Source organism: Anopheles marshallii, chromosome 2 (assembly GCF_943734725.1).
Source record: "Anopheles marshallii chromosome 2, idAnoMarsDA_429_01, whole genome shotgun sequence".
NCBI classification, from domain to species: domain Eukaryota; kingdom Metazoa; phylum Arthropoda; class Insecta; order Diptera; family Culicidae; genus Anopheles; species Anopheles marshallii.
In genome coordinates this window covers 40876547-40900747 of record NC_071326.1, presented here as the reverse complement: position 1 = coordinate 40900747, position 24201 = coordinate 40876547, and the positions used below count along the sequence as shown (strand labels likewise).

General features: G+C 47.6%; 2 protein-coding genes across 2 annotated transcripts; both read right to left on the bottom strand.

The window, feature by feature from the left end:
- Positions 1-1162: 1162 nt before the first annotated feature.
- LOC128719478 (protein D3-like) lies at positions 1163-1904 on the bottom strand. Its single transcript, XM_053813102.1, has 2 exons — positions 1420-1904; positions 1163-1333 (listed from the first exon to the last, which is right to left on the bottom strand). Exons 1-2 carry the CDS (start codon positions 1902-1904, stop codon positions 1192-1194), a joined length of 627 nt encoding a protein of 208 aa, XP_053669077.1. The 3' UTR covers positions 1163-1191.
- Positions 1905-5728: 3824 nt separating this feature from the next.
- LOC128717966 (ATP-binding cassette sub-family G member 8) lies at positions 5729-10191 on the bottom strand. The gene is made up of 7 exons (XM_053811643.1): positions 10052-10191; positions 8230-8595; positions 6938-8155; positions 6732-6875; positions 6401-6660; positions 6047-6327; positions 5729-5974 (listed from the first exon to the last, which is right to left on the bottom strand). Exons 1-7 carry the CDS (start codon positions 10189-10191, stop codon positions 5729-5731), a joined length of 2655 nt encoding a protein of 884 aa, XP_053667618.1.
- Positions 10192-24201: the final 14010 nt, after the last annotated feature.

The following is a 24201-nucleotide window of genomic DNA, read 5'->3' as shown; positions in this document are numbered from 1 at the left end:
GAGGGAGCTCCGGACATTCGAGAGCGAGAGCGGGAGACCTTTACCCGAGCTTCTAGCGGCTGGTGCGCCAGAATTGAGGATTTGTGTTCTAGGTTTATAGGTCGTTACGTGTGCTGACTGCTTCAATATCGTTGCGCCTACACGTCGAAATGGAAACCAGTGCAACACGCGCTACTCCCTCTGAAGTCGAACTATGGAACGAAGGCGTTGCGTTTTTCATTTTTGACACCCCATCCCTGAATGCAACGGCAAGAAATGCAATTAATTAAACTTTTCCTTTTGCTTAAACAAAACACCCGTACCGACTGCTACCGTACGTACGGTGTCATTCGAGTTGCCTGTCTGCTGGAACACTTGCCGGCCAACTTCATCGATAAAGTTCTCAGCGCCTCTCGCAAAGGGTAACAACCGAGGGCGAGAGGTAAATGACCTGCAATAATTGTTGTCTAATTTTAATGGGACTCCTGCTTTAGTCCGCCCGGCCAAGGGTTGCGCCCTTATAATAAAGAATTAACCAGGAAAGTGCCTGGGGAAGGCACACGAATTCTGGCCACCTTCCGAGCCCGGTGTGGCTGCGATGAGCGCACAGTGTCATCGGGTGGTTTAGCGTGCTGGCCCGGAAACGGAACGAAACGAAACGAACACCCCCGTGAAAGTGGGTCTTCCTACCGTTTATTACGACCTGCCGCGACCAAACAATAATAACAATAAACAAATAACTTCCCCCACCCCTGCCGTGCTGTCAAACGAGGCGGCTCCAAACAGCGACTTCCGAACGCCCAAGGACTTCCCACACTTTCTCGTCACCGAGTGCGGCAACGGCGTACAGCAGGGGATGGTCCTGAAACACGATTTTTGGTGCAAAGGTACGGCATTTGCCAAACCGCCCCCAAAAGGGCACCCTAGAGTGAAACGCTGGGCGAGGTTGTTGGGATTTTTTTTTCTCACGATTCTCGTGTTTTTTTTTATATGTTTTATTGTAACACGGTGATTTTGTGCAGTGGATGGAACCAAAACAAGTTGTGTGGGGAGATGTGGCTAGTGTGCGTGTGTGTGTGGGGGTGTTCGTGGGAGTACCACTGGGAATAGTGGAGGTAGGGAATCGGAGGGACCCGGGATGGGAGACACCAAGGGGGAAAGGGGGAGGTTTTTTTCCAACAGTTACGAACGCCGAACAAGATCCTGCCTCGTTCAGGTCGTGTCCGTAAAGGTGGCGTACAGCTCCGGGACGTAGTCATCGTACTGGGCCTGGTAGAAGTTGCCGGCAACCGGATCGCCCAGCTCGTAGCGCTTCGCAAACTCTGCCGGATTCCATTTGCCACGGTTCGGGTTCCTGGAGCGATAGGGGGGGAGGAGATGCGTATGTACTGATCGTCTTTGCACGAGCTGGCCGCACGGGTGGTGCGGACAAAGACCTACCTGCTGCTGAGCACCGTTTCGTTGAACGTTACACGGTCCTGCTGCTTGTACACGAGAAACACGTACCGATGCAGCCCGGTACCCTGGGGTGGGCCGGACCCGACGTAGTCCGCCAGTATCTCACCGGCCGCCACATCCATGCCGGGAATGTTGCCCACCACCCAGTGTTTCCAGCTGCGCATCTCCGGGTTGCTGCGCGATGGTGCATCCGGGTCGGCCATCAGCAGCGTGTAGAGGGCGTTCGTTTCCACGCCCCAGCACAGCTTCGGCTGCGATCGTACCTGCGTCGGGGTGAGCTGGTTGCCGAGCGACACCTCCACATCCGACTCCGGGTACGTGATCTTGATCGTTTGCTCCGGTGCGACGTCGATCAGATCGGGCACTATTTCGTTGCGCGTGAATGCGTCGCCGGTCGGGTTCGCTGCCTGTCCGCGGGCCATCACCAACGCCAGCACACCGCACATAACGGTCACACGCAGCACCATCTCGTTGCCGACTGAGGGAGCGCCTTTCGTTTGCCGCACACACAAACACACAATGTTCCGGGTTTCTTTCCCGTCCGACGGTTCGTTCCGCTCGGTGCGAGTGCACAACAAAGACTGAGCCGGGTCGCTGTAGTCGGTCCCCCTGTTGACCAGACGGCGAGACAGACAGACAGACGGTCAGTTCGGGACCCTGCGCAAACCGTTCTTGCGCTATGTGGTGTGCGTCTGTGTGCGTACGTCTTAGCAGAGAAGGAAGATGTTTTTTTTTCCCCCTTTTTGAACTTTGGGCACTGATCGAAAAAGACAACGAGACGGCGTCCACCGTGCACCACGGACCGGTTATGTAAAGCACCTTCCAGATGCTCTTTTATATAGAGGTTGCTCGCCGTTCGCCACACATCCAGACACACACACACACTGGTAAATTTGTCAGACGATCGGACGGGGTTGCACATCGATCCATCATCAGACCCTGCGGACCGGACCAAACCCGCCACCATTCACCCAAAGCTACTCCTCTTTCACTTTAATTCCCTCGTTTCCGGCCGCTGACACATAGAGCGATTTTCCGACGATCTTACCTATGGTTTCTGCACGAGTGTTTGTGCAATGCTGCAGCCACCCCGTTGCCGTCGTCGCGCACCCCACATGTACAACCGCGTGCAGTACGATAATTGGTTTTTAATGCCGGCCGGCTTGGGCTGCGGCCAGCGACATTGTGTGCAAATGGTTGTTTGCTTTAGCGAGCGCTTTAAATCGACCCCTTCCGAGCGCAGTGAATGAAGCGCTGGGGCTTTTGATTGTCCCGTCTAGCCGGTGGTAGCCGGTGGTTAGTAAGTGCTGCGACAGGTTTTGCGCATAACAGCGACCATTTTCAATGGTAGATCGTAGCAGCGGCTTTGTTTTGAAGCGAACGCATGTTAAGCGGTGCATTCTGTAAGGGATGGTACTCATTCATATCTTTGCTCACGTTGGTTTGTTTATGTCATTCGTGTGACGAGTGATAATGTTGAAGAATTCATCGCGCCTACCGTCAATCGGAGTCATAATCGTGGTTGTTGAACGGTGGCTGATAATTGTGTCCAGTGTCAGGTGTGTCGATAAGCCGAACCAAACATCGAGTATGTTCTCTATTCTGCAATATCATTGTACGAACAAAGCATAGATAGAAGTGTGGATTTATAATCAACCAACCCAGGGACAAATCCTTGAATGAACTCCCTGAGTAAGTGGAGCACGCCTATGTTTTAAACATTAACATTCGCGAGTAGTTGTCTTACGCTGTTGTTGATTGCTGAAGAAGTCTTCGGAATTGATGACCGTCGAGCGTCGTTATCTGTGAAGCAGCTATCCCATTATTGGTGACACAGCAAAGGTATCACATTATCTCAGTATGGGTCTACCATATTCACTAGTCAGTGAACACAAGACAAGTGAACTGGAGCTACCAAATACATCGTTTGCGGCATAGGTCCCAGTGCTATTTTTAACTTCTTCTTCTTCTTCTTATTATTCTTCTTCTTCTTCTTCTTCTTGGTCAGATAAGGACTGAGCACTAGTGATGGGGTTGGGATGGGAAGTTGGAGGTGGATCGGTTGATCCGATCCGATCCAGGCTTGAAAAATCTGATAAAATCCACTGTTATATAGCGCTGTTGATCCCTAACGATCCGGGATCACCATTGCTTTGAAATAATGATCCCTTGTATGGGGATTGTGATCCCTATCGATCCGGGATCATCGTTGCATGGAAATAGTGATCCCTTGTATGGGGATTGTGATCCCTAGCGATCCGGGATCATCATTATATGGATAAAATGATCCCTTGTATGGGGATTGTGATCCCTATCGATCCGGGATCATCGTTGCATGGAAATAGCACTCTTCCCTCCCCCTCCAACCATTCCACCAGAAATCAGGGATCATTCGATCCCATCCGATCCCGGTATCGTGTAACTTTACACGATCCGATCCCAACTCTGGAATCATTTCCCATCACTACTGAACACGTCGTGTAGACTTGGTCAGCTCGCCAATCCGCTTCAAGGAAACTCGGTTCAGGACTGCATTTGTCCATCCACGGCTGCAAACAATCTCCGACATGTTCGACTCCACCTGATCCAGCCACCGCTGTGCTCCTCTACGGGTCGCTGACTTGAAAATAGCAAATGCATTGTCGTCCTCGGCCCGCATATTCCAAGACTCGTATCCGTATAGAACTACTGGACGTGCGATATATCATGCATTTCGTGTGTTGCTGGAGTCTTCGGGAAGTCTGGAGTCTTCGAAGGAGTTTGTGGAGCCCATAGTGGGTAGGATTTCCCTGAACAATGCGCCTTCGGATTTCGCTGCTTAGGTTGTTGTCCGAAGTTATGATCGTATTAGAATTCCTCTACCACCTAGAGATCGTCGCCATCAACTGATACTCTACTTCTGAGTCGGGATCTATCACGATCAGAGCCTCCGGCAAGCAGGTACTTCGTCTTTGTCGGACAACATCCATTTCTAACTTATTGCAATCTATTAGACGTTCATGTGATTGCAACGAAACTCATTTTCCAGGTTAGGACGTCCGATTCAATTGTCATTATATAATCTACTCATCTATAGCTTATTGAGCACATCGTTAGTCCAACATTTTACTTGTTAAGTATACGGAGATATCTCAAGATATGAGTTCCAGTTGCAGATTATGGGCTCTCAAGATCTCCTTTATATATCTGGTATATGGTTCCTCTTTAAACTAATTTGCTACTGCTGCGAATATAAATCGTGTAGCACTGTAGTCTGTAGTCAGCTGCTGAGACTGTTCCTCGACTAGTTCACATCTTTGTCGTCATCATCATAATCGAAAGCCATACATTTTCTCAAAGGAATCGGAGAAAGATAGAATTTTCCTTGCCACTGACTATTAGGGATCAGCCCATCCTTCAACTACAACCTTAGGCAACAGCTTGTTCCATGCAGAGGTTAATATCTTGTTTTAACACCATGTTCCAATTGCTTATCACGATCTTATAGAGGTCATTCCAGAACTCTCGTAGGATATGTGTCATGTGTAGCGCTGTACTGTGCGATATATGTGAAGACCGAATTTAATTTGGTCGCTCGAAACACCCGTATCTTAAGACACTCTGTAAGTCGAGGTGCCACAGTACCTGGAAGCTAAAAAGAGAAGAAAGCTTGAGAAAGTTTTCGGACTTGATAAGTTGAGATAGTTATTATCTTTGAGAACATTGTGAAAAGTACCTCACTTTTATTCCCTCTTACATCATTGTCTTTTATTTAAAAAAAAATCATCAAATTTCCACCGTTCGTGATGAGTGTATCAATTCGGTTTCTCACTGCGATCGCCCTAAATGCCACGCTTATGTCAGCACGTTCGTACACATCATCTATTGACTAACGTTATTGTTCGCACTTGTAAACATGTTGTGTCTATCCTGCGATCCTACTATCCTCTATCGTCGGAATGTTATCTACCATAGGGAATATGTTAGAACCTTTAAAATCGATCTCTACTTAGCTAACGCTTCGCTCCACTAAGCTATGTTTGAACCGGTCGTACGACAAAACCGGCAATAAAAACTACTACCTTTGTTAATTTGCTAAAAATAGAAAACATCATAATACATTTGAAGGACGGAAGCTACACGTACCACCTAACCGGGAAGTAGAAGAATTCGTTAAAGATTCGCATACGGAAAAAACAGGAAAAAGACATAAAAATAAAATTAACTAGCACTTTACACCTTGCAGAACGCCGCTTCGGGCCCGCTTATTCTATGTCCTATGTAGAGGCCTGCACAGTGGAAGGCTAAACCCCTACGTGTGCTTCCCGGAGCGGCCCTTGTTCTTCTTTCGCAGTAGCGACTGGCAGTTGAGTAGGAAGACGAACATGGTGAGAGCGAAGAACACGATACAGGTAAGCAGCAGACCCAAAACGGTGGAGGTGTACATGTCACTCGCATCCAGCACGTGATCTCGGGGCAGCAGTTGATGGTCGGCAAGTACGAAGGTACCGTTCGGTGGTGGACACGGTTGCTGCACGATGATTTCGGTGTATTGAACCTAAAATGTCCCAACAAACGGATCAGTTAGTATAAAAGATCCGGGCAGCACCTCACATCACCTCACACATACCTGTTTGTTTCGGCACTGCTGCTGGCTGGTGATGCTCATCAAAGTTTCCGCGCTGTACTCGTTTTCGGTCAACAGTGGTGTAAGCCATTTCTGTGGTGTCACTAACTCCATCCACTGCAGGTAGTCGGGTATGTTTGCCACATGTACGGCAAAACCTCCGACAGCTGCCATCAGCAACAGGACGAGCGTGGTGACTATCGATGCCGTTACACCGCACGGGATCAGGTGGGAAATGAAGAGCACTATCGTTTGTATGGCCATTAGGTAGAGCAGCATGTAACCTGGGGAACAGATCGAGTATCGTGTTGCAATACGGCACGTAACAACTGGGAGCAAACGCAAACGCTCTCTTACCCATATACAGATAGATGCCAGTGTCGTTGTTGGTTGTGTACGAGTATAGTCCGGCCATGCTGTGTGCGGGAAGCAAATACGCCAACCATATGCAGAGGCTAGGCATTACGCTCAGTATGCTCTGAATGATGATGTACAGGAAGCGGCCGTACAGGTCTAGTTTAAGGTCTTTCTCTGCATGTCGACGATCCTCCTGTACGTCCCGTATCTGAAGAAGTAGCAATGGCCACAGGGCCACCATCATCATGCAATGGTGATAGCTGCAAGGAATAGCAGGAAGGTTAGACACCGTTCAATGTTTGATCAGCAATATCTCCGGAAGATCACCTACCCAAGGCGATCGTTCAGATTCAGCTGTGGGTCGGAAGCCGGCACATCCCAGAAAATGCAACCGATAAAGAGTGAGAGCACCGCGGCCAGTATCAACCGACTGATCCAAGTGAGTAACGATCCCGGCTGTTTGTACGTCATATACCTGCAAATGGATCATTGAGGTTAGTTGCATTTCGAGCTGCCTGGTTCCAGGAGCAATCATACCTCTTGGCAAGTGCGTTAATTTGACTGAAGAATCCGGCACTGCGGGTTGGTTCTGGTAGATTGGCCACGGGTGCCGCAAGCGGTGGTTCAGCATTTACGTGATCCCACGAGTTGGCCAGTGACTCAATGCGCGCCGATGACTCCAACAGTGCTGCCGCGGACAGATCGTCCAGCGTGACCAGGTCGAGATAGTAGTCGGCGGGATTCTTGAACGGTGGGCACGGATAACCGAGCTGCCCCATATGTCGTGGCAAATCGGCTCTGCTGCCCGAGTAAACGGTACGCCCGCCGGATAGCAGCAGCACGCCGGAACACATCGACAAGATCTCGAACGTCGGTGGTTGCAGTGTCATGATAACGATTCGGCCGGCACTGCACCACTGGCGCAGATACTCCACGAGGAAGAACGTGTCGAAGATGTCCATGTTGATGGTGGTCTGATCGAGCAGCAGGATGGATGCCTGCGTCAACAGCTGGCAGGCAACGTTCAGTCTTTGCTTTTCCGAGTGCGTCAAGCGGGACACGTTGGCGGAGCGGACCGCCGTTAAGCCGAGATCCTCCACCAGAATGTCGATGCGTTCCTTCAGATCCGCCCGATCGTATGGACCGCGCAGTGCGGCCGCAAACGAGAGTGTGCTCTGGACGCTCATGCGTGGATCTAGCGGTGCGGCATCTAGCGCAGGTACGTACCCGCACAGCTGGCGCAGGATGCGCTTGTTCACCTGCTGACCGTTCACCAGGATCTCACCGCCCATACGTTGCCGCACGCCTGCCAGCGCTTCTACCAGCGCCGTTCCTTCGCGCTGTGCCGTCGCCATGATGGCAAACAGATCGCCTGCCTTCGCCTGGAGCGACACACCGCGCAGCCCGGGCAACACGTCCAGACAGTGCACCTGTATGTTGGGATATACTAGCCCTGCCAGCGAGTGTCGGCGGCTCTGTGTGGCGTAGAGGGCATCCTCTGGGTAGAGCCGGGTTTCGCCGTACGTCGGCGAATCGTCGTAGTCCCATTCGGCCAACAGATCAGCTTCACTCTGCGAGCGCAGGTTGTGATGCCGCAGGTTTGTCGCGTACGGGTTGTACACGTGCGTTCCGGCTATGCTGGCTCGACTGTTGGCTTGTTTCAGGGCGGCTAGTGGTATGCCTTGGGCACGGGAACTCGGGCGCGAAGTGTTTGTGGCACCGATGGCTCGGAAATCGGACTCGCTGCGATATTTTCTACAATGTAAGAAAAGAAATCCCCAATCAGTTAGCATGTAGCGGGCGATTGTAAGTCGGAATGCACCACGTACCTTAGATTAGCTGGCACACGACCACGGTTTGTTTCGTTGTCGCTACTGTCGTAGCCGGAAGAGCCCGGACCCGGTCCGGTACTGTCCCGGTATCCACGGTTCACACGGCCACGACCGTTTGCCTTGGAGGAGGCACGACCCGGCCGCCCATTTGCCATCGGTTGGCCACCGTTCGGGGGGAATACACGCGGCAGGCCGAACTTGAGGTAGGTGTACATGTTGGAGTTGATCGGGTTCTGTTTGGGACCGTAGCGCGGATGGTTGAGAATGGCTGTGTCTCGTTGGTGGTACTGAGAATTGTACGGTTTCGGTGATTTGTCCGACGAGCCGAGTGCCGAATCTGCAAAGTCCGAGTTGAGGTTTTGGCTGCAAGAAGAATTTACCCGAGAATTACTACGTGAAATTCACGCATTCTTCCACGCGCAGAATTCGCATGCGAGTCATATGCATCCCTGTGGGTAAACCTTTGCAGACGTGAGGTAAATAATGAACAACAGCAAGGCATTGTGGCGGGCAATTATAATTTTACATTCCAACGGCACAGCCCTCGAATTGCTCAACTTCCCTTCGGTGCTGAGGTAGCCCCGGTCTGGTCCGTGGGCTTTGTGGCATAGATTTGTTTAGGCGTTGGTGTGCGCCTACCGAAGGTCACCGTGGCTGTGGGCCAAGCGCCTGCAGGAGATACAGCTTCTGGGACGGCCCTCCCCGATTCGCGACGCAACTTTTGCTTTCACGGGTCAAATTAAGCTTCAAGCGTTGACGTTACGTGTTGAGACGTTGAGCGCTAAAGGCGTAGCATTTCAAGGTTATGTCGCCTGTCTTTGGGTGGAACAAAAAAACCTACTAAACAACCCATAAGTACCGTGAGACTAGCGCAATCGATCCCACTTTAAGCGGGTGACAGTCTATGGCCCGTTACGGTGCCGGTGTCCCCTTAAAGGTAATAGAACTGCAGCAACCCATTCGCCAATCGGTCCATGGTGCGTTACGTTGCGAAAGGTCCACGGTCTGAAAAGCCAAATCATAACAGTGCAGTGGAAACGATCATTTCCAATCGTAGGACAATCTCCGCCCTTGCTTTTCCCCAAATCGAACGCCACCGGCCACATTGGTGCTTTGGTCGTGCATCTTGGTTGGCTGACCGACGCGACGAAGAACAATTCGGGCTCGCGAGCTCGACCGCAATCAGGTCAGCTTGAACCGCTCACGAATCGATTAGGTTTGACTGCTTTGCGGTGCGTACCACACCTAACGCTGCCACATTTTCCGTGGCCCTGGCTGAGATGGGGGAAAAACCGTAGCGCCATCAGGCGCTGGAGAAGCGAATTCGTGCCCCGATTTGCGCAATTTGTTTCGATCCGATCGGTGATCGGTGTGGTGGGAGTTGGTATCATGATCAGTTTTCCCGCACGATTAACGATCGATACGCCTGGGGTAAGGCAATATTTTCTTGCTTCGCTAGAATTCAACTCAGCAAATAGATATTTTTCATTTAAACATACTTAATATCTTGCTGTCCAGATGGTAGAAATGTTGTCCTTGTTAGTAATTTGTTTCATTATCAACACTGCCTTCAAAAGAGTTCAGTTGTTTACCGATCTATTGTGCAGTTGTTCTACTTCGTCTATAATTACCCAATATGTTTGCACTAGTGAAACAGATTTTGTGTAGGCCACTTCGACGCAACAGGTTCGTACGCCCGTATGATTCGATTAATTACGGCTTATGGTTAATTATTGGCCTAGAATTTGGCACAGAATTGATTTCATTCCTTTTCCACGCCTCATTCGGTAGCTGTGGCATCTTCCCAAACATTTCTTACCGATAAATGGACCATGCGTGCAGATCATCCGTTGCCCCGGGTGGTAGTGTGCCGTGCATTCCGTGTGGCATCGAGTATCGACGATCTTCGCGCTGCTGTAGCTGCTGCTGCTTGGCCGTACTCATTTTGCGCAGTTCCATAACATGCAGAAATCCCGGTGAAGCTGAAAGCAGAGATTAGACGTTGTTGAGCATTACATTTAAATACAAAATTCGAAACTCTTCTAACGTTATGTAGCGTCTCATCACCCCGTTTGGCAAGGTTGGCTAGCACACCTACAGAGCACAGAATGTGTCGCATCAATCTTACAGTGTGATGATTAAATGCGTTTTTTGTTCCCAGGGACACATTCGGCCACCACCTTCGAGCGTAATGGGGGCTTCATCTCCGGTTCCGGTTTGTTTTCGGATTCCCAAGAGTGCGCCACCCAGCCCGGCATGTGGAACCATGGGCGGTAAGTTCCCTTCGCTGTTAATGATCCAACACCCTTCCGGCCATTCATTCCAACTGTGCCTGCCGCAGCTAATATTAAAAGCACCACCGATCCATTAGACCGCACGGACTCAATGGACATTCCTTTCGGTTGATTTCATCATGACATTTCTTGAGGCGGCGGGCAGCAATCTGACTTTATTTATCGTCAGTTTTAGTGAGCACCGTTCGAGTTCGACTAGCGACTTTTTGTACCGATTGCGCTTTTGTTTCATCAATCGCTTATCAATAAATCATAACTTCGCCGACCGGGCAGAGGAGTTATGAAATGAGACAACCGGGTGTTGGAGATTTGTACGTTTGCTTCACCAGCTGGAAACGAGACCCTCACGTGGCACGGTTTGTTGCGCAATCTGGACTCCGTTGGCCGTTTGTGACGCATTCGCCCATAGATGGTTTGAAAGTGAGCTGAAACAGTTTCATCCGTTCCGTTCCTTTCTTGATGCGGGGATGCATTTTACGATGCATTTCGTGAGCGCCCGCGCCGGTGGTGGTTATGCTTCAATCCGTAGCGGCCCTATCTGTCCGTCCGTGTCTGGACGTTCGACAATGGACGTGACGGCGTTGAGTGAAGTGACTAGATCTTATCTGACAGTAGGAAGTAATATACACCCCCCGGGCGGGGCTTTGAACATTCCAAACCAACATGCATGCAATTGTTGTGGTCTGCTGAGCTGCAAGATGCAGTTAGTAAAGCAACGCAACACAATAGCTCAAGAAAGAGTAGCAAGTAAGAAAATCTGTTTCTTCCTTTGTTTTAACAAAGTGTTAGTCCTTTTTTGCCTATCGTTTTGCTTGATCTGTCAGTAGTAGCCATAAAAACCACACAGCACAGCATCACTTTCATCGCGAATGTTAACCGTCCATCAACTTTCACCTAGTTGGCACCGTCGCGGTATTCTTCCTTTCCATTTGATTGAGAGAATTAAAGCAGGAGCAGTGATAAACTGCAATGTTTAGCAATCGTTAGATCACTATTATGACAGAAGCGTTTGTTAGTTTGTTAAATTGAAATAAATTGGATGGAATTTTTGTGCAGATGGGTCATGTCAGAAGCTGCATAAATTGTTTGCGCTTGTCATACACTTGTCAGGGCTTGTCATTTCTTACCTAGAAAATACATAAAATGACTCAACACACACAATGATCACACACTTCCTGTCTCGCGGCTGATGAAGCCTAGATGTACCTAAACTGTCAAATAAATGCACGCAACGCAACGGCGATTGCTTCCATTGCATTTCCGCCCGCAAGCTGACTAAACGTCTGTGTTTTCCCATCAACCAACAGCACACCTGACGCATCCAGCGTGGTGACCCTGGTGCGCGTCACGTCACCCAAAAAGCCAACTCACCACGCAAGAAGCTTCACCGGGTAGCCGGTTTTGAGGGCTCCGTTATCATACGCGGGCTGCACAGCACGGATGAAGAAATTATGCCATTGCGTGTGCCCTCCGCACGCTGACGCTGTGGGGATGGCGTTCGCATGCTACATCCTTCCCTATGGCACCACGGGGAAATGCCACAATTTACACGCCTTATCACGTACAGTTAAGCGCAGCGCAGTGTGTGTGTGTGTGTGTGGGGACCAGTGTGGACGAAAAAAATAAATTCCGTTAGCTGAGTCAAGTGGACTGTACCAACCGGCAGAACCGGGCTGGTGAAGAACCGAACGGTGAACATAAAGTGAAGCATCAACGACAGCCTCCGTTAGAAGATTTTAAAGGGTCTGCCTGGTTGCCTGCACCTTCTGCAGGGCTCATTTGCATTTGCAGCTCCGTTTGTAGCTGCCTCATTCGCTTTAACCACCAGCCCGAACAGAGCAACTTGCAACTGCAAAATGCACCCCACGTGAACGTCCGTTTCCGAGAACGATGAGTAGGTGATGATTGTCCAATATGTTCCTTCACTTCCTGCCCAGAACACTCACGGACCCCGGGTCCGTTAATTACATTCGTTTGCATCCCCCGTTGCAAAAGTGCTGCAAATTCTATGCTGCTTTCGATTTTCGAGAGCAAGCGAGAGAGAGAGAGAGAAACTCCATGTGGGGATGAGGCTTTTGTTTTTGCTTATTTGAAATCCACTCACTTATAACACCCCTCACTTTCACGATCGATCGTGGCGAGGATTGTGATCGACAGGGGGTTTAGGGGTGGTGAAAGAGAAGGTAAGGAGGTAATTAGGTGGGAAAGTGTGTCTATTGTTTTACCACTCGCCTGTGCCTCTTTTGCTGCTGATGATGATGATGATGATGCTAAAGCTAGAAGATAGGCAAGCGTCAAACAACGTTGCGAATGACGTTCGATGAGTCGTCAGTGGATGGAGTGTCCGGGTTTGGTTAAAAAAAACCCCTTGAATATTGAAAATGACTGAGTGAAGATGTCCTAGTCGCTAAGAGTTGCAGATATATGAAATATTCAAAAGCCCTCAAGGTATAAGGTAAGTTTACATTAACGCCTGAATATATGCAACCGGATTAACAAAGTTGTGGTTTTTAATACATTCTTTGTATATTCTAAGCCACGGAAAGGTACGTAAAGTACCGGAAAAATTTAGAATGTGATGATGCTGTGATGATGCTCAACTCCATGCCTGGTTTGTGTTATAATCTCAACTTTATAGAGCCTCTCCTCCATCCTCTTATGACAAAAACTTTAACGTTCGAAAGAATATTTTCACTAAAACTGTGAAAGCAGACAAATATTTAATTTGCTCAATTGTAAATATTGTTCATTTTTAACATATGTTTCCCCCCTAAATTTATGTAAACCGTTCAACAAAAGTATTTATGAGTTCATGATAATTTCCTCCATGTCTTTTGCCTTATCGCGGGTATGCTCGTTTATAGCAAAAGTGTCAATAATACAATTTACATTTGTGATCTTACATCTGTAAAATGTTTTTTTTTCCTATACTTAACCTATTTTAGTAACGCATAAATTATTATCTCAATAATTTAACCTTCCAAAGAATGTTTTTGTTACAAATTTAACATCATCCACAGCATGTAAGCAACCGAGTACCCTCTTTCTTAGCTTCATTTGTCAGAAACGATCAAGGCGATCAGCACCGATCCGTCCCGATTCCAGACGGCTGCATACGGCTGGTCCGGTTTCGGGGTTTGATAAACGACGAGCAAACATCTCGCAAACCCAACACGTTCGCCGTGTCCACTTCTTGCGCGTAACACACTTTTTGTGCTGTGCCGTTCCATTCCCCGGCCAGTACGCACCGTCCTGCTCACCTAACGCTAATTGTAAATCCGTACACCGGGAACGGGCTATCTCACCGGTTTTCCACCATACCGGTTTGATGATGATTGTTTGCTGTTGCTGCTATCCTCTTCTATTTCCTGCCTTCCCCCCCAACCATCGTTTCTCCTTTAGAAGTTGGCCGTCCGAGGGGGTTTATTCCAGGCAGCCACAATGGATATGGGTACGGACCGTTCCCGATCACCCAGTTTTCCTTTTTCGCGCAAAACTAGGGGTTATATTTGCAAAACCACGGGATGGACTGTGCTGAGGGCTGCAATTGCACCGTCTTGTCTTTGTCCGAAAGCGCATTATGCGCACGGGTACGGTCTGCTTGCAACGAGCGAACGGACCGTCGCTGTTTGCTTGCTTAGTTCTGTCCATCGCGGATGAGTTTCTATTTACCAGCGCTTTATTTGAAAGGTAAAGTATGCTTTAGTTTGGGTTTTCACACCAGAGAGAAGTCATTTACTTCGCATTTTGTCTACTAATAATAGCCAAACTCGTGTGACATTTTCTTGTCGAAACTATCATATCACTTTCGCGGGTCAAAAAATCACTTCGAACCATTCGAAAAAGACACACTTTTTTGTCGCAAATCCTTCAGGCAAAATGTATCCGCACAGCCATTTCCCCGTTCGGTGGTTTCCGTGCCGCCAGTGAAAGTGTTACACACATTCCATTGCCCGGATTTGTCCGTCCGCGGCGTGCGTTCGATTTTGTTTATTTCGAAAACTTTCATCACAAATATTTCTTTCTTCGCTCGTATCATTCTTTCCTTATTTTTTGCTCATTTTTTATTACTTTCAATGCAAAACCATCCCTCGTTCGCGCTCCTTTCCTGTTGGGCATTGAACTTGCAATGGTTTGCAGTGTCATTCTGGGTGTCGGAACTAAACTTGTCGCCTGTTTCCCCCGAGGGGCAAATGTGCTCGGGTGGCAATGTCTCAAAAGCCCCCCAACACGACGTATGTTGTGGTGCCGATTGAGGTTGTTATGATTGGGCATGCAAAGACAGGGGGGGGGTGAACGAAATGAAACTGGGCGTTGACGCGCCCAGTCGGTTTCGTTCGGCGAGGAGATCATGAGCGAAATTGATGGATTTTTGATGGGATGAAAGTTTGGCCGGTTGTTGTTGGATTGGTTATCGTGTTGCATTACAAGCGGGCGGGATGTACAAGGAAGGGTGGAAAGGGTGCGGTAGATAAGTGGGAAAAAAGGTTGATTGAAGGTTAAGGCAAAACACGGCATGGAAAGTATATTAATTATGGTTGGATTGCTAGTTTGAAAGCGAAGCGTGTTTAAAGCTCCACATTTGGGGAGCGGCACCTTCGCCTTAAAGCACCTAATGTTTATAAATAAACTAAATAATGCCTTTTGATAATGTTGATGTTAACAGTTCAAACAATTTCCAAAAAGGCTCAGTTATTTATATCAAATATTTTGTTCAGACTATGTTAGTAAATAGTAGAGCTACTATTCGATAGATTGACAGCTGTCAAACATGTACTAACACATACATGAATTGATGTAAAACGACAAGCACAGTGAAAGCTTTGCAAATGAATGGCGAAAGCTTGGAACAGAATCGATTTCAACAGAACTTTGTCTCATGGAAATTTTTACAAAGCCAATTTTTTTAAGATAAAAAAGCTTTAATTCTAAATAATAATTAATAAAAATAATAATATAATAATAATATAATTAATAATAAGCTAAGCTAGCCATCTAAAGTTTCTTTACCAACAATAAAACACACAGAACAAATAAATTGTACACTTGAAAAGTCCTCTCCATCATGCATTATACGCTAATTATTATAATAAACAGAAGATGTGCTTATTATCCGTGTTATCCGATTATCCGGTAACCATCGAGTCCCGACGCGCACGGATAATCGGCGCTCCAGTGCATTTGTTTTCATTTTTAAAATACATTAATCTACAATATCCCACTGTGTACGTTTAATACATCATCTTTTACTAATAACGTCACGGATATCTCATTCCGATCGCCACCTACATCGAGGTATGATTAGATACATAGCAAACCAACCATTCCTCATCGAACCAGTCGAACGCTTCATTAGCAATTCATTAGCCATTCAATACATAATCCTTGAAAGCGTTCAAGTTCACCAAAGTTTTCCTACGGGGCGAGTATCTCTTTACTCTCGTCTACACGCACCCAACTCACCTGACCAAGGTGAGGTCAATCGAATCGACAGCACACCCCACGTACCGACAAAATCCAACGGAATATTTCTCCCTTCCGATCGTATCGCATTTCCCGCACGAGAAACCAATTTTTCCACCAACCGATGTCAGCCGATGGGGTTTTTTTTCTCTATTCGTTGTTACGACCGATCAATCACCCATCGAAGCCATTTACTGTGCCTTTAACGGGGAACGTCTTTTTTTTTCTTGACTTGTACATAAATAAAGAAAAGAAATGTATCTGTTCCTTATGCTTAACGCTGGAATTTTCAGCACCATGGCACGATAGTTTGGGAAGCTATTTCCGTTCGCGAGTAGGGCCCTTTTTCCCGTGTACCGTATGGCTGTATGGCGAGAAGGGCAGTGGCCGATTGTAGCACGAATGATCAGCTGCTGTTTGGTGGAGAAGATGAGTCGTTTGGCCACGTAACGGACCAACCGGCTTCCTTTACTCGGCAACGTTTGCCGGCATCCCGCGATTGGCTTGCCGATGCTCGGCAGGTTTGAGAATCTGTTGTTTGCGGTGCAGCAATCATGCTTTTTTTTCGGGTTCGGAAACGAACGCACTACAAAACCGCTCGTTAGCAGCGCTTCTATTTGCTGAGCAGAGGTGTTGATTATTTTAAAATCCAGCCTGACCTACTAACACCGAGGCTTTCCACCGCACCCCAGTTGTGATTTGATTGGCCTGGATCTTGGGGCGTACTTTTTTTTTCTTTTGATGTAAAATCTTGTACTTGCAAGAGGGGCAAAAATGTCCGTGCTAGATAATCTAGCAGCGTGGTGAAAATCAACAAGCACCCATGGAGTAATGCGATAACCAGGTTCAGTATTTAAATTACATCATCATTGAATAATGCGCGGAACGAACGCGAGCCGGCGGTCGGATGTGTTCGCCCAACACTTGCTCATAAAAGGCCTTTTATCTCTGGCGCGAGACGTAAGTAACACATTTTGAATCGAAGGAAGCACTAACCAAAAGTGGCATTAGGCTGGTAAGTCGTCTCGCCGAGGGTGTCATAATACAACCGAATGACACTCTTCCGTCCCATGCGCTCCGCGCTCGGCGGAAAGGCGAGAAAAAATTAACGCAACAGAAGGAAGCAAATTAGCCACAGATACGTCGTAACGTCCGTTTAGTGTCTGATTCGATGGCACCGACACGTACGCACATACGGTGGCCGTTATACTGAGACAAAATTCGAAACGGTCCATCGTTACTCCCTTGCATAATCTTCAACGGCTTAACCGTGTATGCTTAGAAGTCTGCGGAACTCTCCGACGGAAATGAGTGCCGGCAGTTGGTAAGAAGTTTTGTTTGTGTATGGCACCATTTCAATTTGTACCACGCTCAACCTACACTCGAAAAGGGCCTGAACTGTCACATACCACGGAACGGCTGCAAAAAAAAGGCACAGTGAGGCAACTTCCTGCCCGGCAGAGGCGGTCCGACCCGCTTTAGACTTTTCTTCCGCAACGAATCGTCAATCGTCCGATTGTCCGTGACCGGCCCACCATTCCGATCGGAGTGAATCTTGACCCCAAAAATGAAACAAAAAGAAGTAGAAAAACACAGCGTCACGATGTAAAGTAGCGTCTCTCAAGCGCATCAAGTTCGCGCTAAATGCATGGTACGAAACGAAAGACTTCAACGTGCGGCTAAGCGACGAACCGGCGGTGGTTCGTGTTTTTAGACGCCCAGGTTTTCTTTTATTTTCTCCCCCACCTCCTTTTGCCTCGGTAGGGCAATTCACCCACCCTGTGAACCTTCTAATCAATCCGCGTACCGACCGTGTTCGTACCGGTTGCTCCTCCACTACACTGCCACGGAACGGCGAGAGTCATTGGACACCAAAATTGCATCAAGAAACAATGGCTCTGGGTGTAAAGGAAACGCACCGCCGTTGGTGCTCGTGGAAAGCGATACCGAAGCTAATGAATGTATGGATGAGATGAGACCTTCCAAAACTGTAACCAGTGAACTTGCTAGAAGAAAAAAAAAACATCTCAAAACGGTCGTAAAATTCAAACTGATCCCAATCAGCTTGCGCACCCTTGCGGTGGAAGGATGAGTAATAAAGTGCGATCACCACGCACCGACCTTTCGGGATGTGCATCATAACCGGGTGTGGCTGAGAAAGATGAGAACGAGAGTGAGAGTGGTGACAAATCTGGAGCATGGGAAACACCCACCCACCCAGACCGAGCGTCATAAAGGGAAAGTTCGTGGGAGAAGAAAAGCTGTTTCGTTATGGCAAGTCGGGTCACACACCATACGCCACGCGGGGGAGTTTTTTTTTCGGCGGGTGAACATGATAGCAGACAGTGGCAGACACACAGTCACACCTTCCAGGCGCTTACTTTGTGGGCAATTAGTTTAAATAAAGATATTTGACAAGTTGCGTGAGTAATTGCTGTTCAGCTGAGTAGCGATCCGGTTTCCCGTGAACAAAAGGGGCCTCAAAGTATGGCCTAATGATATCACTAAAACGCTTTTCCAGCGCATCTAAAAGAAGAGTGCTAATGTGAAGTGATAATGATTTTTTGATTTTATGATCTACTGTGTCTCGCTGGTAGATAAAAATGAAAGCTTACTAATTTGGTAATTGCAGCAATTGAAAGCTTTCTTTAATGAAATTTAGGATTTGATTGCAGAGCAGAGCATCTTTGCTCGTAGTGATGCACGTATTTAAAGTTATGTTAACTATCAACACTAGCTAAATAACCTTCAACTAAGAGCATGCATATTTTAAACCTGACTATCTAAAAAAAAACTTCCATTCCAAATGCCACCGTGCAATGGTTGCCAGTGCGCTTAGTGCGAGACACAAAGGGCCATAAATTAAATTCTAAGCCACCTTCAACCTTGGTCCATCTGGTAAACAATAGCTCACCCGAATATAACACAACCCGGAATGCACTTGCAGCACCAGCGCCAACAAAGGCAAGGTCTTTCTATCGGTCAACTTCCTGCATCACTCGGGGTGTGTGTATATGTTTGTAAGCTTTTGCATGATTTTTCTACCTCAACTGGCTTAATATAACTCTTCTGTTCTATTCAGAAAAGATTTTCCATTTTCAAATGGCCAAGGGATTGGTCCGTGGTTTGCTTTATGTAGTGAAATGCTTTCATTCACCGGTGCATCAATTCAATACCAAAATGTATCAACCACACCCTCGATCGTGTCTATATGGAGTCTATATGGAGAACCCATTGTGCGGGGTAACATTTTCCGGTTGTGCCTTTAAAGTATTGCGAGTGCGCTTCGGTATAAATGTCAAACAAATATTTAAAAACGGGATCGGTGTACCTAACCCGGTCGCGATTCATTAAGCCGTCTGCCTTGAAACGGGGATAAGTAAATGATGTGTTGACTTGGAGGTTTGTTTTTTTTCACCTACTCCAATCTCAACCTATTCTTCATTTAATAACGCGACCGACTGCGCGAACCATTTTACGACCGAGTGGCCCGCGGCCGGTTTGTTTATTTTCAATTAAATTCCATCGCGGCTGTGAATAACTTAGCGCACCAATGCAAGCTCCCTACCTCCCCCAAATGCGGTGTCTCCGTCACTGCAATTAAGGTTACTCACCAAAAGCAAACGAATTATACTGCACCAACGTAAAACACGGCGATGATGAAGGTGCGTTTTGTGCGATTGTTTTGCACAAAACGTTCCTGAGATTGGCGAATTCACAAGAATACTAATGTGCTTCCGCCCATGGAAGGAGAAACTGGAAGTAGGTGGGATGTGGTGGAAATTAGGAAATAAACTGGCCAGAGACATTGAAGAAGATTTCAATGCAGTATCGTTCAGAGTTTTTGATGTCATGGTGAGGTCCTTGAAGGAGGAGCATGAAATGAATGACATTTCCGGTGGAATGAAGGAAGTTGTTTATGCTTTTTTAACGAAACCAACACCACCAATAAATGTGGCGAGCTTTGCCGATACAAAATGTTTAAATAAATGTCACACGATCATTTATTGTAGAACTTTTACCAAGAGTTGCATGTTCAAGAGAGCACAAACAAGAATTAAATTCGGCGTCATAAACGGTTCGTTCTAGTACGCAAATTCGATTCCTTTTTCTAAGCCTTAAAAAGTTTGCCTAAGAGTAACATGCATACTAAAAGTCTTACTAACATACTCTTAGTATGTTGTAACATTACTCTTAGTCTTACTTACATACTAAAAGTCTTGTCTTCAATCAAGCTATTTGCTTAAAATACACACTCAATCGTTGATCATTTGACTGGAATGCGGCACAAATCGAATTGCTTCATCAATCAACCGGTGGTAGCTGTCAACCGGACACACTAACACAGCAATCGAGTCAGAGAAATGTCAAAGTGAACATGCACCGCAATCGCAAATGTGATGCGTTGGCACGGTAAGATGCGTCGGTGTAGTAGAAATGTTGCAACTTGCACTTGAACTACTGCTCCCCTCGCAAAATGGCATCTTTACCGGTGTGCGACGTATCTGCCACCGTGACAAACGTGGACCTGGCTGGGATACCAGTTTCAGCACTCGGCCAAAAAGGAATGCAGACCCACTGTGTGTCCAGTTTGTCGTCGGACCAAACATCTTGGTGCTGAGGCAGCTAGTTTTTCGACTCCCGTACCTCCTGGTGTGCGCGCCTGCAGTGCGCGCTGCCCAACGATGCACGAACGGTGCAAAAGGCTGCATTATGCAACCGGCAAAGCTGCAGTGATATCACCGTTAGGTTTGATAATCTAAATGATTTTCCCTCCTTACCGGTTTGCAAGACAGCACTGATCTGAGGCGCTTTGAAAACTGGGAAATCAACGACACTTGCAACTCCTAGCGATGCTGTCAAAATGCTGTCAAATGCTGCCTTAGCTTACTAAGCTTACTAAGTCTATATGAAGTTGGTTACTAATGAAGTTTGTAAATGTTTTAGTATGGGAGACCAACTCACCCACTCATCCACCCCCACTACAATCGTTTCGCACGGGTAAGCTTTACGACCTTGAGAAGTGTTTTAGTGCATCGGGTGCAATGCTGTTCGTTGTTCGTTTCAATTGCCTTCAATTCGATACGAGTGATGCCTTATGTCATGTCACTGTTGCCACCTGTTTCACTTTTCCTTCAACTTTCAATCGATTTGCTTTGGAATTCGATCGAAACTCGTAACGATTTGGGGTTAAAAAAAAGTGTCTTACGCCGTTTCGATTCTTCAATCCGGTTTTATAACTGCAGTTAGTACACTTGGAATCAAAACATGCTGCATCTCCGACTGTGCCAACGGTACATTTCGTATGCACTTCTGCCTATCACACACTATTTAACCTACTTTGCGTACGATCGTTTATCATCGACGATAGGCAACAAACAACAGCAGAATCGTATCGTTCGCTTCGATACTCACAATTGTGATTTTTTTTTCTCCCGCCCAACGTTGGCATTTACATTCCCACGCAATTTATCTTGCAGTGCCTTGGCATTCACCGTTCAAACTTTTGCTGCTATAAAAAAGCAATCTTTGCGCTGCAATGCAAAACTCGAGACCCTCGGTACACCAAGACCCATTGGAGAGTTGATCGTTTTTGGCATTAAAAAAAAGGCACAACAAACAGCAAACATCAAATAGCCAACTTCATTTAATGAGTGAAACCCTAATGCCCATCGGTCATGAATGTTTTGCTCCCCTTCGGCTCCTTTCTCTGCACAAAACTTTCATGATCATTTTGCTAACGCTTAGGATGATGGATAAATATTTTGGTGTGCCGTATATTTTTTTGTTGCTAGAAAGGAAGGAAGGAATTTCCAGCATGACACAACGATCAACACCGGTAGCGGTATGGGCAAACAGTTGGTCGGCCTCGGTACCACGGATTGGGGGCAAAAACGCAGGAACCCATTAAAGTAAAAGTCTTCTCATTTGGAGCGGCTTCTTCTTGCGCTGTTTATTTGGTGTCTCAATTGAACTGCGGGAAAGAGACAACCCCCGTTCATTGGTGGCCGAATCCGAACGATCCTCTGGCGGACGAAATCAAGACAAATGAGCCCGAGCTTTGAGGGAAGCCAAGTCATGAGTGCGTGGAGACGTTTCAATCGTGCTGCGGCGCTTTTTGGGGCAGTGACGGGAGCAGTACGGGAGCGATACGGAACGGAACGGAACCCAGCTGGACCTCAAGAAGGGAAACTAAAACGAGAGCACGTCGGCAAGTCGGCCAAATGGTCGTGTGATTTCCAGTAAATTACCGGTTGTTTGTTTCCAGGGTTGAGCAAGCAAGCCCACGAGAGACGGCGCATTAGCCGAGTGAGATGACGTCTAAATAATTCCCTGTGTTCACCTCTCTCTTTCCCTTCTCCTTCCCCCCGAGATGGTATATACTTTTCGGAATCACGCCAGTTGGCTGGGGTGGCTTACTTGAGCGACAAAAAAAAACAGAAACAAGCTGACGTTTGACGTGTCACCGTGGCGCCACACCAAGATGGACGAACGGAACGGATGCTTGCAGGCTGTATACTCAGAATGGTTTAACGAGAATTTCATGCCCGTGTTTTACCAAACCGAAGTATTTTTTTCATGCTGCATGAGTCATCCACATACGTTTGACCGCTGTTCTTGTGTTACGCGAGGAACTCTACACAAAAACGCGCTTTAGCACACGGTTCGTTCTTTTCTGTCTGTGCGCGCTATAAGCCAACGAAACGTAACTGTAAACACCTGGAGCGTCACATGGAACGAACGATCTATACCGGCGGTGATACGCTCAGAGAAGCCACGAGATCGTCTACACCGACCAGATCCGGGAGTCGAGGGTTATGCGACTTGGCGGGCTTAGTAGCCAACGTGTGTTGGCGGATGGTTTTTTTTGGTCGTTAATGGCCATTTTGATGTTTATGGCAAACAGGCACAATTTATGGCAAAAGGTAGAAAGAACTAAACACATTGTTTCTTGCTGGCAATGTAATATTCTTGCAAATATTGATGTGCTTTTCCGGTCAAATTCTCCCATTCTACAGCGCAACGGAGAATAGCGTAGAAATCTGTACGGCTGAAAACGTTTACTTCTCGTTCTCCTTGCATAGCTACACCGTTTCGCTTGCCGTAAATAGATGCACTCTTTGTGCGTCAGTTCGTTTAGCTGGCAGACAGAACCCTTGCTCGGCTGTCGCACCACGTTTGGCTCGGTAACGATCGTCGTTACCTCACACTGACAACGAAAGCGTCGACCCTCGGCAGAGATGGGAAAAGGAAAAGCTTCCCCCCCCCCATTTTCCCGAACAAACAACTCGTGCCAACTTCGCAACACTTCCAGCAAAGATCGCTTCGCCATGCACACATACACATCGGCAGGCCGTAGCGAAATGGATGGAACGAAACGGCCATCAGAACCGCCGCGTACAGCTGCGACGCAAACGTGGCGCAGAAATGGTCGGAAAAACTATGGACAAAATCCGTCCAGCAGAAGACGACTGCAAAGCGTAGTGGGGGAGGAGTGGAGGGGCAGGAGGAAGTCGCTGAACTTTCCCGTGTGGCGATAAGAACGGGTTGAAATAATAATAACATTTACAGAGCACGCGTCGTCTCTAGCGTTTCCTAGCCCCGGAACGCGTCTGTCGATCGTGTGTTTCTATGCCGTATTTGAATGTGCAGTTTGAGTTTGTTGTCTCCCCTTATACGGCCCAACCGATGCTGTCCGACAGCTGTCAAAATTGTCAAACCACAGCGCCGCAACCGCGTGGCCACGGCCACTGTTGGAGCTTTGAACCTCCGGGATATGACATGCGGTTGCATTGTATCGACGCTGACGCCCGGGATGCTGGGACGTTGAACAACGCGTGTCAGGTTCAAGTTCGCGCATAGTTCTGGCACAGCAACTAAGGAAAAAAACAAAGACGTTCAGCTTCTCTTTATGGAGTTTACGTCTAACTCAAACATCCCTCCGATACTACTCACACACATACACATACACATACATCCATCGGGCAGAGGTGTGCTGACTGCGATCTTCCGTAAGTTCCTACGTACGCCCACCCATCTCACTTAATAGCAGCTTACACGTAACCTTGGGTTCGGTTTCGGTGCAAAACCGCCGGCTGAAAGAACGCCTAGCAGCACGCGGGACCGTGCGGGTCCGTTGCATGATGTTCTGCGGGCTCACGTGAACGTCTTCGCGGTGGCCGCCTTTACGCCCGTCGTAAGATTCGCTCGC